The 12563-nt window shown below is 46.5% G+C and overlaps 1 protein-coding gene across 6 annotated transcripts in view; it reads left to right on the top strand.

Annotated features, from left to right (window-relative positions):
- Window positions 1-12563, top strand: part of itgb4 (integrin, beta 4) — a 359993-nt gene that overhangs the window by 257008 nt on the left and 90422 nt on the right. For all 6 annotated transcript variants that reach the window (XM_072482936.1, XM_072482935.1, XM_072482933.1 and 3 more), the window contains exons 27-28: window positions 8098-8305; window positions 11799-11938. In XM_072482936.1, coding sequence (XP_072339037.1) covers window positions 8098-8305; window positions 11799-11938 — 348 coding nt within the window. The remainder of the gene's footprint in view (window positions 1-8097; window positions 8306-11798; window positions 11939-12563) is intronic.

Below are 12563 nucleotides of genomic sequence, written 5' to 3'. Positions count from 1 at the left end.
AGGTGGATTGGCCATGATAAATTGCCCTTAGTGTCCAAAATTGCCCTTGGTGTTGGGTGGGGTTGCTGGGTTATGGGGATAGGGTGGCGGTGTTGACCTTGGGTAGGGTGCTTTTTCCAAGAGCCGGTGCAGACTCGATGGGCCGAATGGCCTCCTTCTGCACTGTAAATTCTATCTATCTATCTATCTCACATAGGCTTCCAGTCAGAAAAACACCCCTCGACCATCACCCTCTGCTTCCTGCCACTCAGCCAATTTTGGATCCAATTTGCCAAATTTCCCTGGATCCCATGGGCTCTTACCTTTGCTATCTGTCTCTCACGTGGAACCTTATCAAAAGCCTTGCTAAAGTCCAAGTAGACTACATCAAATGCATTTCCCTCATCGACACACCTGCTCACCACTTCAATAATTTCAATCAAGTTGGTCAGACATGGCTTCAATTGGAATGCAGATTCATCTGTCTTTCAGAATTGCTTCCAATAGTTTTCCCACCACTGAGGTTAGACTGACTGGACTGTAGTTTCCTGGTTTATCCCTTCCCCACTTCTTTAATAAAGGTACCATATTGGCTATCCTCCAGTCCTCCGGCCCCTCTCCTGTAGCCAGAGCTAAATTGAAAATTATTGGCAGCACCCCTGCTATTTCTTCCCTTGCCTCACTCAACAGCCTGGGATACATTTCATCTGGCTCTGGAGATTTGTCGACTTTTAAGCCTCCCAGACCACTCAGTAACTCCTGTCTGTGTTACAACACCCTGGGCGAGTGCACAGTTAATTCCAGTCCCGCAGGCTGGAATACTGAGCTGCCAATCCTGCCCCTGTCTCAATTATGAGTGCGATTCTCTGGCATCGTTGCGCACTTGCTTGAGCGAGATGAGGCCGGTGAATAGCGAGGAGGCCATAAAACGAGAACCCCGTCAGGCGCCAAACCATTTGTGATGCAACCAGCCCACTCCCGTAGATGAAATCAGAATCACCACTTAAGCCGTATTTCCATACAATTAATGGGAGCCACCACATATCCAACGGACCCTCCCACTTATTATCACTTAAGCCATATTTCCATACAATTAACGGGAGTGTTATGGGCCAGGGTTTAGAGAACCCCAAAGTGTATCATGGAATTCACCTGATCCACAACTTTTAATAGATTGTGGTATGGGGAGCACACGGCCCACTCTACAGGTGTGGTACAGCAGAAATGGAAAAGTATTTTTTCAAGCAAAACAATGTTTATTCTATGAACTCAAGTTAACCTTTTGAAACATACAGTGAACATCTTAGCAACCATCAATTCAAATACAACCCCCAAAGAATACAACACTAAGTAATCCTTAATAACTTCCCAAACAACATCCAGAAGACAGAAGAAACACCTTTTAACAGAAGCACATTAGGTTTACATTCACTACCGAGAACATTTATAATTCTGAATTCACTAAATGATCAAGAGATAGTCTTTTCATGGCAGAGAGATCAACAGTACATCTGCTCTGCCTGACTTCAGCTCCCACACTGAAAACGAAACTAAAACACACCCTGCAGCAAACAGCCTAAAATGAAAGTAAAAAGCTGACAGACAGACCAGCTCCACCCACTCTCTGACATCACTGCAGTAGTAAACACCAATTTCTTAAAGGTACTCTCACTACAGGTATTTATATACACACCCATTTATAAACACCCATTTTTTAAAGGTACTCTAACATGACAGGAGCCACCCCATATCCAAAGGCTTCCCGTGATTCAGCAGCCTTCCCAACCAGTGGTCACGCTGGCGCCAATTAGCACTCCTTTTGAAAACCGTGTACCTGGCAGATGGGCTGCTGCGGGGAGCCGAGGAGCTTAGCAGCCATCTTCACTCACAGGTTCAGCCCGGAGGCACTGGGCATGCTGCCCCTGTGCCCCTGGGGTGTGAGGGGACAACCGGGGGGGTGCAACCCCAGTTGGGGGTGGACCACCATGGGGGGCTGGGGGCATTGGATCTGGGGGTTCCCTGCGGGGCTGTGGGGTGGGGGTGGCAGACATGTGTGGGCCTGCCATGCCAACCCCTGGTCCATGTGTTCCCGTACTGGGAGCGCCCCTAGCCTCTGCCTGTCTGCACTACTGACCACCCATTGCTCCCACTGACCTCTGGCCATGCAGCTGAAGGCTATTACCTATCGGAAATTAGCAATCGTGGTTAAGAACAACAAAGAACAAAGAAATGTACAGCACAGGAACAGGCCCTTCGGCCCTCCAAGCCCGTGCTGGCCGACTAAACTACAATCTTCTACACTTCCTGGGTCCGTATCCCTCTATTCAAATCCTATTCATGTATTTTGTCAAGATGCCCCTTAAATGTCACTATCGTCCCTGCTTCCACCACCTCCTCCGGTAGTGAGGTCCAGGCACCCACTACCCTCTGTGTAAAAAAACTTGCCTCGTACATCTACTCTAAACCTTGCCCCTCTCACCTTAAACCTATGCCCCCTAGTAATTGACCCCTCTACCCTGGGGAAAAGCCTCTGACTAACCACTCTGTCTATGCCCCTCATAATTTTGTAGACCTCTATCGGGTCGCCCCTCAACCTCCGTCGTTCCAGTGAGAACAAACCGAGTTTATTCAACCGCTCCTCATAGCTAATGCCCTCCATACCAGGCAACATTCTGGTAAATCTCTTCTGCACCCTCTCTAAAGCCTCCACATCCTTCTGGTAGTGTGGCGACCAGAATTGAACACGATACTCCAAGTGTGGCCTAACTAAGGTTCTATACAGCTGCAACATGACTTGCCAATTCTTATACTCAATGCCCCGGTCAATGAAGGCAAGCATGCCGTATGCCTTCTTGACTACCTTCTCCACCTGTGTTGCCCCTTTCAGTGACCTGTGGACCTGTACTCCTAGATCTCTCTGACTTTCAATACTCTTGAGGGATCTACCATTCACTGTATATTCCCTACCTGCATTAGACTTTCCAAAATGCATTACCTCACATTTGTCCGGATTAAACTCCATCTGCCATCTCTCCGTCCAAGTCTCCAAACAATCTAAATCCTGCTGTATCCTCTAACAGTCCTCATCGCTATCCGCAATTCCACCAACCTTTGTGTCGTCTGCAAACTTACTAATCAGACCAGTTACATTTTCCTCCAAATCATTTATATATACTACAAACAGCAAAGGTCCCAGCACTGATCCCTGCGGAACACCACTGGTCACAGCCCTCCAATTAGAAAAGCGCCCTTCCATTGCTACTCTCTGCCTTCTATGACCTAGCCAGTTCTGTATCCACCTTGCCAGCTCAACCCTGATCCCGTGTGACTTCGCCTTTTGTACTAGTCTACCATGAGGGACCTTGTCAAAGGCCTTACTGAAGTCCATATAGACAACACCCACTGCCCTACCTGCATCAATCATCTTTGTTAAGTGAGCACTTCACACATTCCAAGTGGATTCCAGTGGTTGGGTGGGCCACATAGCATGTGAGGCTCATTGCCTAGCATCACACTCACATCTTAATACATGGACACTGTGCTTGAACACTGTGGGAGGCAGCACCGCAGACACAGTGACCAACATTCGACGACCAAGGGGATGGGTCCCAACCCCGGACACATGCCCGCGGCCGGGTGTGCACGGGCAGGGCGTGTCGATTGAGGGGCGGGGGGCGGCCGTGTCTGGGGGATAGATAATGGGTTTGGTGGTTGGCCCGCAACACGGAACAAAGAGGTGTCATACTTGTTGGTGAAGGTTTTTTAATGTCCCTCCTTCAAATGTCCACCAGTGCACCACTATCCTGATGGTACCGCCATTATCCCCCCCCGCCCAGTAATCCTTGATGTGCTTGCCTACCTCTATGTGTAGGTGTATTCCCGGAATGCACATCAGAGGTGGAGGCAGCCAGCTGTTTACCACGTCCCGTGGCCTTCAATGCCCCCTGGCGAGCGTCCTCTGGGGGCTCTGGGGATGGAGATGTATTTTTTCTTTTGGCAGTTTCCTGTTCTGTATTTCTGGTATTACCACAGTGACTACAGTTCAGGAATTACTTTAATGTCTGTAACAGTTGTGGAAAAGTCAAGAATGTTCATGGTGCTCACGCCTCAGGATGCTTTGTTCCCTCTCTGGTCTCAGTATCTATTACATAAGAACATAAGAATTAGGAGCAGGATACGGCCACGCCTGCTCTCTTGCCTCAACTTCACTTTCCTCTCCTCATATCCCTTGATTTCCTGAGAAAAGCAAAATCTATCTTAGCCTTAAATATACCCAATGATGGAGCATCCATAACCCACCAGGGTGGAAAACTCTAAAGATTCGTAACTGTCTGAATGAAGATCACTCTCATCACCTCTTCGAAGTGAACCATCACTTATCCTGAGTTTTTTACAGATGTGCGAGTCAAGTCTTTTACACAGAGGATGATAAATGCCTGGGGAGGTGGTGGGAGCAGGTACGATAGCGGCATTTAAGGGGTATCTAGACAAATATATGAATAAAGTGGGAATGGAAGGATACAGACTCCGTAAGTGCAGACGGTTTTAGTTTAGACAGGTGCCATGGTCGACTCAGGCTTGGAGGGCCGAAGGGCCTGTTCCTGTGCTGTATTGTTCTTTGTGCTGAGACTGCACCCGTGTGTTCTAGATTCCCCAGCCAGGAGGAAACAAGCTCTCAGTGTGTCAGGACTCTTGTTTACCTTCTTCTAATAAGACTCGATTATCCGGTTGATTGCAGTTGTCGAAAATACAACTTTATTGCAAATTATTCACTTTAATAAACTTGCATAAAAACTAAATCAAAACTTAGAAACAAAATATCAAACAATACAGGAGCTGGTCAAATACATGAACAATTTATTCATTAAACATAAAAGCATAAATAAATCACTTTAAAATAAGCATATAGGATGATTCAAGAACTCAGGAAGGCAGGAATTCAGGAGGAAGACCTCGGCCACGGGGTCTTACTTTAAGGGAATCCTTATCAATAGTATAATCCCTCATTTACTCTCATTGGTTTCTAATTCTCAGATGAGACCTCCTGATTTGTTTGAATAGATGTCTGTTACTTAGAGGATGATTTATTCATCAGACATTGGCCATTACTTAGGATTGACTGGTGTCCATGAAAGTTAATTCAGTGTCTATATGCGTAGCATCATGAAAATAGGTTTTTCACGCCACTGCTGGCCATAGACCTTGCTGTAACTAATTAGTTGATACATTCTTATTGCTAAATACACTGAAATACAATAGTCTATTCATTATAGGAAACATTCAACAAAACTCTGTCTACCTTTCCACAGACAAGATATTAGAGTTCAATAGTTAATTCATTATCTAACACAATGACTTTATTCTCACAGTCAACAGTGAAATTTAATAATTTCACTCTAGCTCATTTATTCTATTGTTCCTTCATAATTTAAAAAAAATTTTTTTTTTTTTAAATTCTCTTCCTTTTTCACATTTTCTCCCACATTTACATCCATCAACAATAAACAATAATCAGCAAGATATGTCAGCCCCCATAATAACAACAATCCCATCTACCCACCAACCCCCAAACCTCAACCCGCATGTTTACATAAACAAATGACAAAAAGGAATCAGGGATTACCCGTAGTCACCCTTAATCTTACACAGCTCCCCCCCCCCCCCGCCCCCCAGGTCTCCAGCTCCTCCCGTCCACTGCCTCTTGTAAAACTCCTCCTACCAACCTCGGTTCCTTCCCCCCAACTTTCCACCCCGGCTAGACCACTCGGACCTGTTCTGCCAGGCTCCGATGGCCGCAGCCCCTCCCCCCACCTCACTCCCGTTCACTGGCCGGCACACACCGGCCAGCGTGGAGGCCCCCGCCCAGGTCCCTTTCCCACTTGCCCGGCCCTAGGAAAGCCCAAAGATCCCCTTTTAGCACACAAACCCCGCCTATCCACCTACACCCCAAAGAACCCTCATTTCGAGTGAAAGTCCCGTCCCTTCCCTTGTCCAAATATATACCACATTGGCTCCTTTAATCTCTACACCCGCGCGCAGTGATACAAAAAAGAAGAAAATACAGTCAAGAGGTTACATCGGCACATGGCCATTCCTCAATTTGTCAGTTCTGCCACAGTCCTTCTGCTTTCGCAAACTCCTCCGCTGCTTCCACCGTTCCAAAATAAAAGTCCCTGAGCTTGTAAGTCACCCTCAGCTTCGCTGGATATACAATGCCGCACCGCACCTTGCTAATGTATAGTGCCCTCTTCACCCGGTTGAAGGCAGCCTGCCCCCTTGCCAGCTCCACCGTAAAATCCTGGTTATACACGTATACCAGCGCCAGCCCACTGCACCACCCGCTTCTGCTTGGCCCAGCTCAGGACCTTCTCCTTCACACTGTACCTACGGAAGAACAGAGTCACTGCCCTTGGCGGCTAACTCGCCTTTGGTACAGGCCTCCACGACCGATGAGCCCGATCCAGTTCATATCGGGAGGGATCCTCCCCCTCCCCCAATAGTTTTGCCAGCATCGCGGCAAAATGCTCAGTCGGCTTCGGTCCTTCAACTCCTTCGGGCAGCCCCACAATCCTCAAGTTCTGTCGCCTGGATCTATTTTCCAGGTCTTCCATTTTTCCTCGCAGATCCTTGTTAGTGTCCATCACCTTCCGCATCTCTTTCCCCATCGAGGCAAGTTGATCACCGTGCTGCAATAACGTCTCCTCCACTTCCTTCAGCTCCCTTGCTCTCGCACCTCTGCCACTCCGTCCTCACCGGGGAAACCGCCTCCTCCACCAGCACCCTCAAAACCTCCCTCATCTCCTTCCTCAGCGTCTCCATGCATTTCGCAATCTGCGCCAACTGCTTTTCAAATTCCGCAGCCATCACCTGAGTTATTTCTTCAGCTGTAAGCAGTGCGGCCTTCCCTGGTGCTCCAGCCTCCATTTTCCTTGGTGACCCCGCGGTGACCTTTCCACTCCCCGACGGACCTTCAGCTGTTTTTTTTCCGGCCGTTTCTTTGCTCACCCTCGACATTTTTCTTTGTTTTTTTTCCCCTCCTGTGCCTCCTCCGTGCCTTCTCCCTGCTTCTGCCGCCTCTGTGGACCCTGGGACCGGGCTTAAAGCCCCAAAAATGCCGTTCCCGAATGGGAGCCCTCCATTGTGCGGCCGCCTCCCGCCCGCCGTCACCGGAAGTCCACTCCTTCATAATTTTTAACGCTTTTACCAAATCTCTCAGCCTCTCCAGCTCAAAGAATCATAGAATTTACAGTGCAGAAGGAGGCCATTCGGCCCATCGAGTCTATCGAAAATAGCACCCTACCCAAGCCCACAACTCCACCCTATCCCCGTAACCCAGTAATCCCACCAATCTTTTTGGACACTAAGGGCAATTTATCATGGCCAATCCACCTAACCTGCACATCTTTGGACTGTGGGAGGAAACCGGAGCACCCGGAGGAAACCCACGCAGACACGGGGAGGATGTGCAAACTCCTCACAGACAGTGACCCGGACCAGCCCCCACAAGTGCCACCAGCCCCTGCCAAAGTCCCCCCTGCCCACGGAACGGTTCCCACCTGACTGTGGCGGCGCTGGACTCAGTCCGAGCCGCCATACCCGATTCCCTAAAAAAAATAGCACATGTACCCTACGCCATCGGGAACTCGGCCCATCGGGGCGGAGCATCAGGGGAGGGCCTTGGGTAATGTCCTGAGGATGTCACGACGGCGTGCAACGTACTTGCAGAGTACGCCGTTTTGGAGGGGGCGGAGCATCGCATAAAGGGGCACCACCCCCGATTCCGGCGGCAACGGGGATTCTCTGGCCAATGCGATTTTGGCTTCGGAGAACGGAGATCCCGCCCAGTATTCCGACTGAGGCCTAACCAGTGATTAATAAAGGTTTAGCATAACTTTCCTGCTAATGTATTCTATTCTTCTACTAATAAACCTAAGAAACCCAAATGCTTTGGGACCGTTCTGAATTTGTTTTGCCACCTTAACTGATTTATAAAAATGTGTGTCCAGGACTCTGTTTTTGAACCCTGTCTGGAATTTTGCCATTTATTACACGTTGCTTCTCCTCATTATTCGTACCAAAATGTATCGCTTCACACATCTTGCTTTTTGTCTCTTGCAGGATTACATATCAACGGAGAATGAGATCATATTCCACCCTGGAGAGATTCGCAAGGAGATTCCCATCTCACTCCTGGAACAGACGGAAATTGACAACCTTCTTGGAAATGGGCAGCTCAAACAATTCAGCATGGAGTTGTACAAGCCCCAAAATGGAGCGAAGCTGGGGAAACTTCGTGAAACCAATGTTATCATTGCCGATGATAATAGTGAGTTTGGCCATACCACATTCCTCAGTTAAGCCTTTCTGCTCCCTGCATCTTGTGTTTTCCGCTCTTGTGCCACCAGTGCCACCCCCTTCCCTACTCCACTCTGCAGAACAGCTGATCCTTCCCAGTTATGTTGGTCCAGGCACAGGTCATTGTTTGTTGCCCTTCCCTGTGAACTTCAAACAATGAGTGCTGAAGACAGTTTAACCAAGGGGGCATCGCTGCAGATGAGTCCAAATCTGTCATCATTTAACAAGTGTAAATGTATGTAAACACACATCTACGCCCACACATCCACACATTTGCGCCCACCCACACACAACCCACTCCAACCCACATACCCACCCAGACATATGTGCAGTGCGCACCCATTATGTGCCACTGCCCCCCAATAAATAGGCACACACAATCAACCTTGCACACCTACATCTACAGATGCCCATGTGGGCACTCATAAGCTGTACCTGCATGCTTACCTTCAATGACTGGTGTACAAGGGCACCCAGGTCTCATTGCCCATTCCCCTCTCCTAAGTTATGGCCATTCAGATAATAGTCTGCCTTTTCATTTCAAGTGCATAACCTCGCATCTTTCCAAATTATCTTGCATCTGCCATTCATTTGTCCAGTCGCTCAACTTGTCCAAATAACACTGAAGGATCTATGCAACTTCCTCACACACCCTCCCACCCAACTTGGTGTCATCTGCAAATTTGGAGATATTACATTTTGTTCTCTCATCTAAATCATTAATATATATTGTGACTAGCTGGGGTCCTAGCACTGATCCCACTAGTCGCTGCCTGCCAATTTGAAAAAGACCCATTAATTCCTAATCTTTGTTTCCTACCAACCAGTTTTCTATCCATCTCAATACACTACCCCGAATCCCATGCTCTTTAATTTTACACACTAATCTCTTACGTGGGACTTTGTCAAAAACCTTCTGAAAGTCCAAATATACCACATCCAGTGGCTTCCCCTTTATTAAGATTCAGGACCCTAGTCTCAGAATCAACTACTTCACTCTCAAACTTGATGAAAAATTCCATCATATTATAGTCGCTCATCCCCAGGGGGTCTGGCACAACTAGATTGTCAATGATTTCATTCTCACTACACAGTACCCAATCTAGGATGGCCTGCTGTCTAGTTGGTTCCTCAAAGTATTGGTCCAGAATACCATCCTGTCTACATTCCAGGAATTCCTCCTCTATGGTATTGTGGCTAATTTGATTTGCCAAATATATATACAGATTGAAATCACCCATAATTATAGATGTTCCTTTATCGCATGCGTCTCTAATTTCCTGTTTAATGCCATTCCCAACATCACCACTGCAGTTTGGGGTCTATATCCGATGCCGACTAATGTTTTTTGCCCTGTGGTGTTTCTCAGCTCCACCCACACAGATTCCACATTGTCAGAGCTAATATCCTTCCTCACTATTGTGTTAATTTCCACTTTAACCAGCAGTGCCACGCCACTGCCTTTTCCTTTTTATCTGCCCTTCCTAAATACTGAATACCCTGGGACATTTAGTTCCCATGCCTGGTTACCCTGCAGCCATGTCTCCGTAATGCCAAAGTTATTGTACCCATTTATGTTTATTTGTACGATTAGTTCATCCGCTTTATCGCGAATACTCCACGAGTGAAGGCACAAAGCATGTAGTTTTGTCTTTTTAACAGGACGTGTCTGGCTCCCAATATTTTTCATTGTAGCCCTCTTTGAACCTGGCTCTTGTTTTCTCTGCTTATCACTTATCTTCTTCCTTTTGCTTTTGTCCTTGTTTGTCCTTTTGTTTTCCTCCTCCTCCGACTCCTTGCCTAGGTCCCCATCCTCTTGCCATTTTAGTTTATTTTTGATACTCCCTTTTTGTAGCTATTACTATCAGTCATGCTGCCATTTGCTGTTTTTTGTGCCTCTCCCAGATACCAGGGTCTATGCAATTTTTGCAATTTGTGTCCTTGTTCTTCCAGTTTTCTGTTGTCCCTCAACTCATTAGTCATGTTTTTTTAACCAGCAGAGCCTTTTGCCCCTTATGGCTACAAACTGGTTCAGCATCACAAATTATTTTTGATCATTGCCCACAGATCTTTCATTTTATCCATTAACCAAATTACCCATTATCCATTAGTCATAAGTATGTGCAGTTTAGGTGGCTGACCATGCCAGATTGCCCCTTAGTGTCCAATAGGTTAGGTGGGGTTTCAGAGGGTTGGTGCAGACTCGGTGGGCCAAATGGCCTCCTTCTGCACTGTAGTGATTCTATGATTAACAGATTTACCCAGTTTACTGTGGGCATTCTTTGTCCCATCCCATTACCTCAATCTAGAATCGTAGTAAATGTTTTGTGTTTCTCCCTTTCAAACGTTAGATTGAATTTTACCACATTATGATTGTTTTGAGATAAAGGTTCAAGCTTCGTGAGGCTGTTAACTAAACCTAGTTCGGTAAATCTAATATGGCATTACTGCTTGGTTCTCAGACATATTGTTGCAGTAAACCATTCTGGACACATTCAAGAAATTCACTACCTTTCTGACATGTGGTAGTCTTCTCATCTGAATGTACAGTACCATATGTACAATGTGAAGGCTAAAACTCCTGATTAAAAGCATCCTGCCTTGATTCATGCTTGTCTAATCTATGCATTTACAATCTACCACTTCACAGCTGCTACAAGGGGGCCTATATACTACTCCCACTACAGTCTTCAATCTTTTTCTATTTCTTAATTCTATCCATAAAGTGTCCACTGACCACTTACCTCTCATTGCTTCCTCTCTTATCTTTGAAGTGATTTCATCCTTAATCACTAAGACGATTCCTCTCCCTATCTACCATTTCCCTAATCTTTTCTGTGGACCTTATAACTTGATCATCTTGCAACCATCTGGTGTCTACCACGTCATAACCTAAAAGTTGAATTTGCACTTGCAATTCATTCAATTTCATAGAATCATAGAATCCCTACAGTGCAGAAGGAGGCCATTTGGCTCATTGTGTCTGCACCGACACACTTCATCCCGTAACCCCATCCAACCTGCACATTTCTGAACACTAAGGGGCAATTTAGCATGGCCAATCCACCTAACATGTGCACCTTTGGACTGTGGGAGGAAACCAGAGCACCCGGAGGAGACCCACACAATCAAGGGGAGAAAGTACAACCACCACACAGACAGTCACCCAAGGCCGGACTCAAACCCTGGTCCCTGGTGCTGTGAGGCAGCAGTGCTAACCACAGTTCGACTGTGCCACCCTAAATTTGTTTCATATATTCTGTGCAATTATATTTAGAACTTTTACTTTAGGCCACACATCCTGCCCTGTCCTCCTGCTCTAATGTTTTACTCACCTGCTGGTTCTTATTTTTCTCTCCAATGTAGCAAGAAAGGACTGCGCTCTATTGAGCCATCGTGCTATTGATGATTTTTATTAAAATACAAGGTCTTTGGTTAACATTTTGTGCTGTCTGATATTACAGTAAACCAAACAACATCTCTCCTTGAGCAAAGTACCATATCCATCAACTCGCCACCTACCAGTGTCAAAGCTCAGCCAATTGATAGCAAAAGAATCCATATGAATTGGACCGCACCGCCAGGCCGACCAACAGGATATAAGGTAGTGGACCATCGGCCATCAAAACAAAAGCTTATTGTTTAGGTTGGGAGAGGCAAGGCTATTGTTCTCGTGTGAGTGAGAAGCACCATTCTCAGCAATCATCAGTGAAGCAAGTATAAAGCAAGTAGGAAGGAACTTAAGGTCGGAGTTAGGAAGGCTAAAAGGGGTCATGAAATGTCGTTGGTGAACCGGATTAAGGAAAAACTGAAGGCATTTTATACATTTGTATATGGTAACCAGAGAAAGGGTTGGTCCATTCAAGGATATTGGAGGGAATCTATGTATGGAACCAGAGGAAGTGGGAGAGATGCTAAATTAATACTTTGCCTCAGTATTCACCAAAGAGAAGGACTTTGTGGATGAGGAGTGAAATGAAATGAAATGAAAATCGCTTATTTCACAAGTAGGCTTCAAATGAAGTTACTGTGAAAAGCCCCTAGTCGCCACATTCCGGCGCCTGTTCGGGGAGGCTGGTACGGGAATTGAACTGTGCTGCTGGCCTACCTTGGTCTGCTTTCAAAGCCAGCGATTTAGCCCTGTGCTATACCAGCCCCTATACCTATAGGGTAGAGTGTGTAGATATTCTGAGTCACGTTGATATTAATAAAGAGGTGTTGGGCATCTT

This window comes from Scyliorhinus torazame, chromosome 18 (assembly GCF_047496885.1).
Source record: "Scyliorhinus torazame isolate Kashiwa2021f chromosome 18, sScyTor2.1, whole genome shotgun sequence".
Classification (NCBI taxonomy): Eukaryota; Metazoa; Chordata; class Chondrichthyes; order Carcharhiniformes; family Scyliorhinidae; genus Scyliorhinus; species Scyliorhinus torazame.
This window is presented reverse-complemented; position numbering and strand designations above follow the sequence as displayed.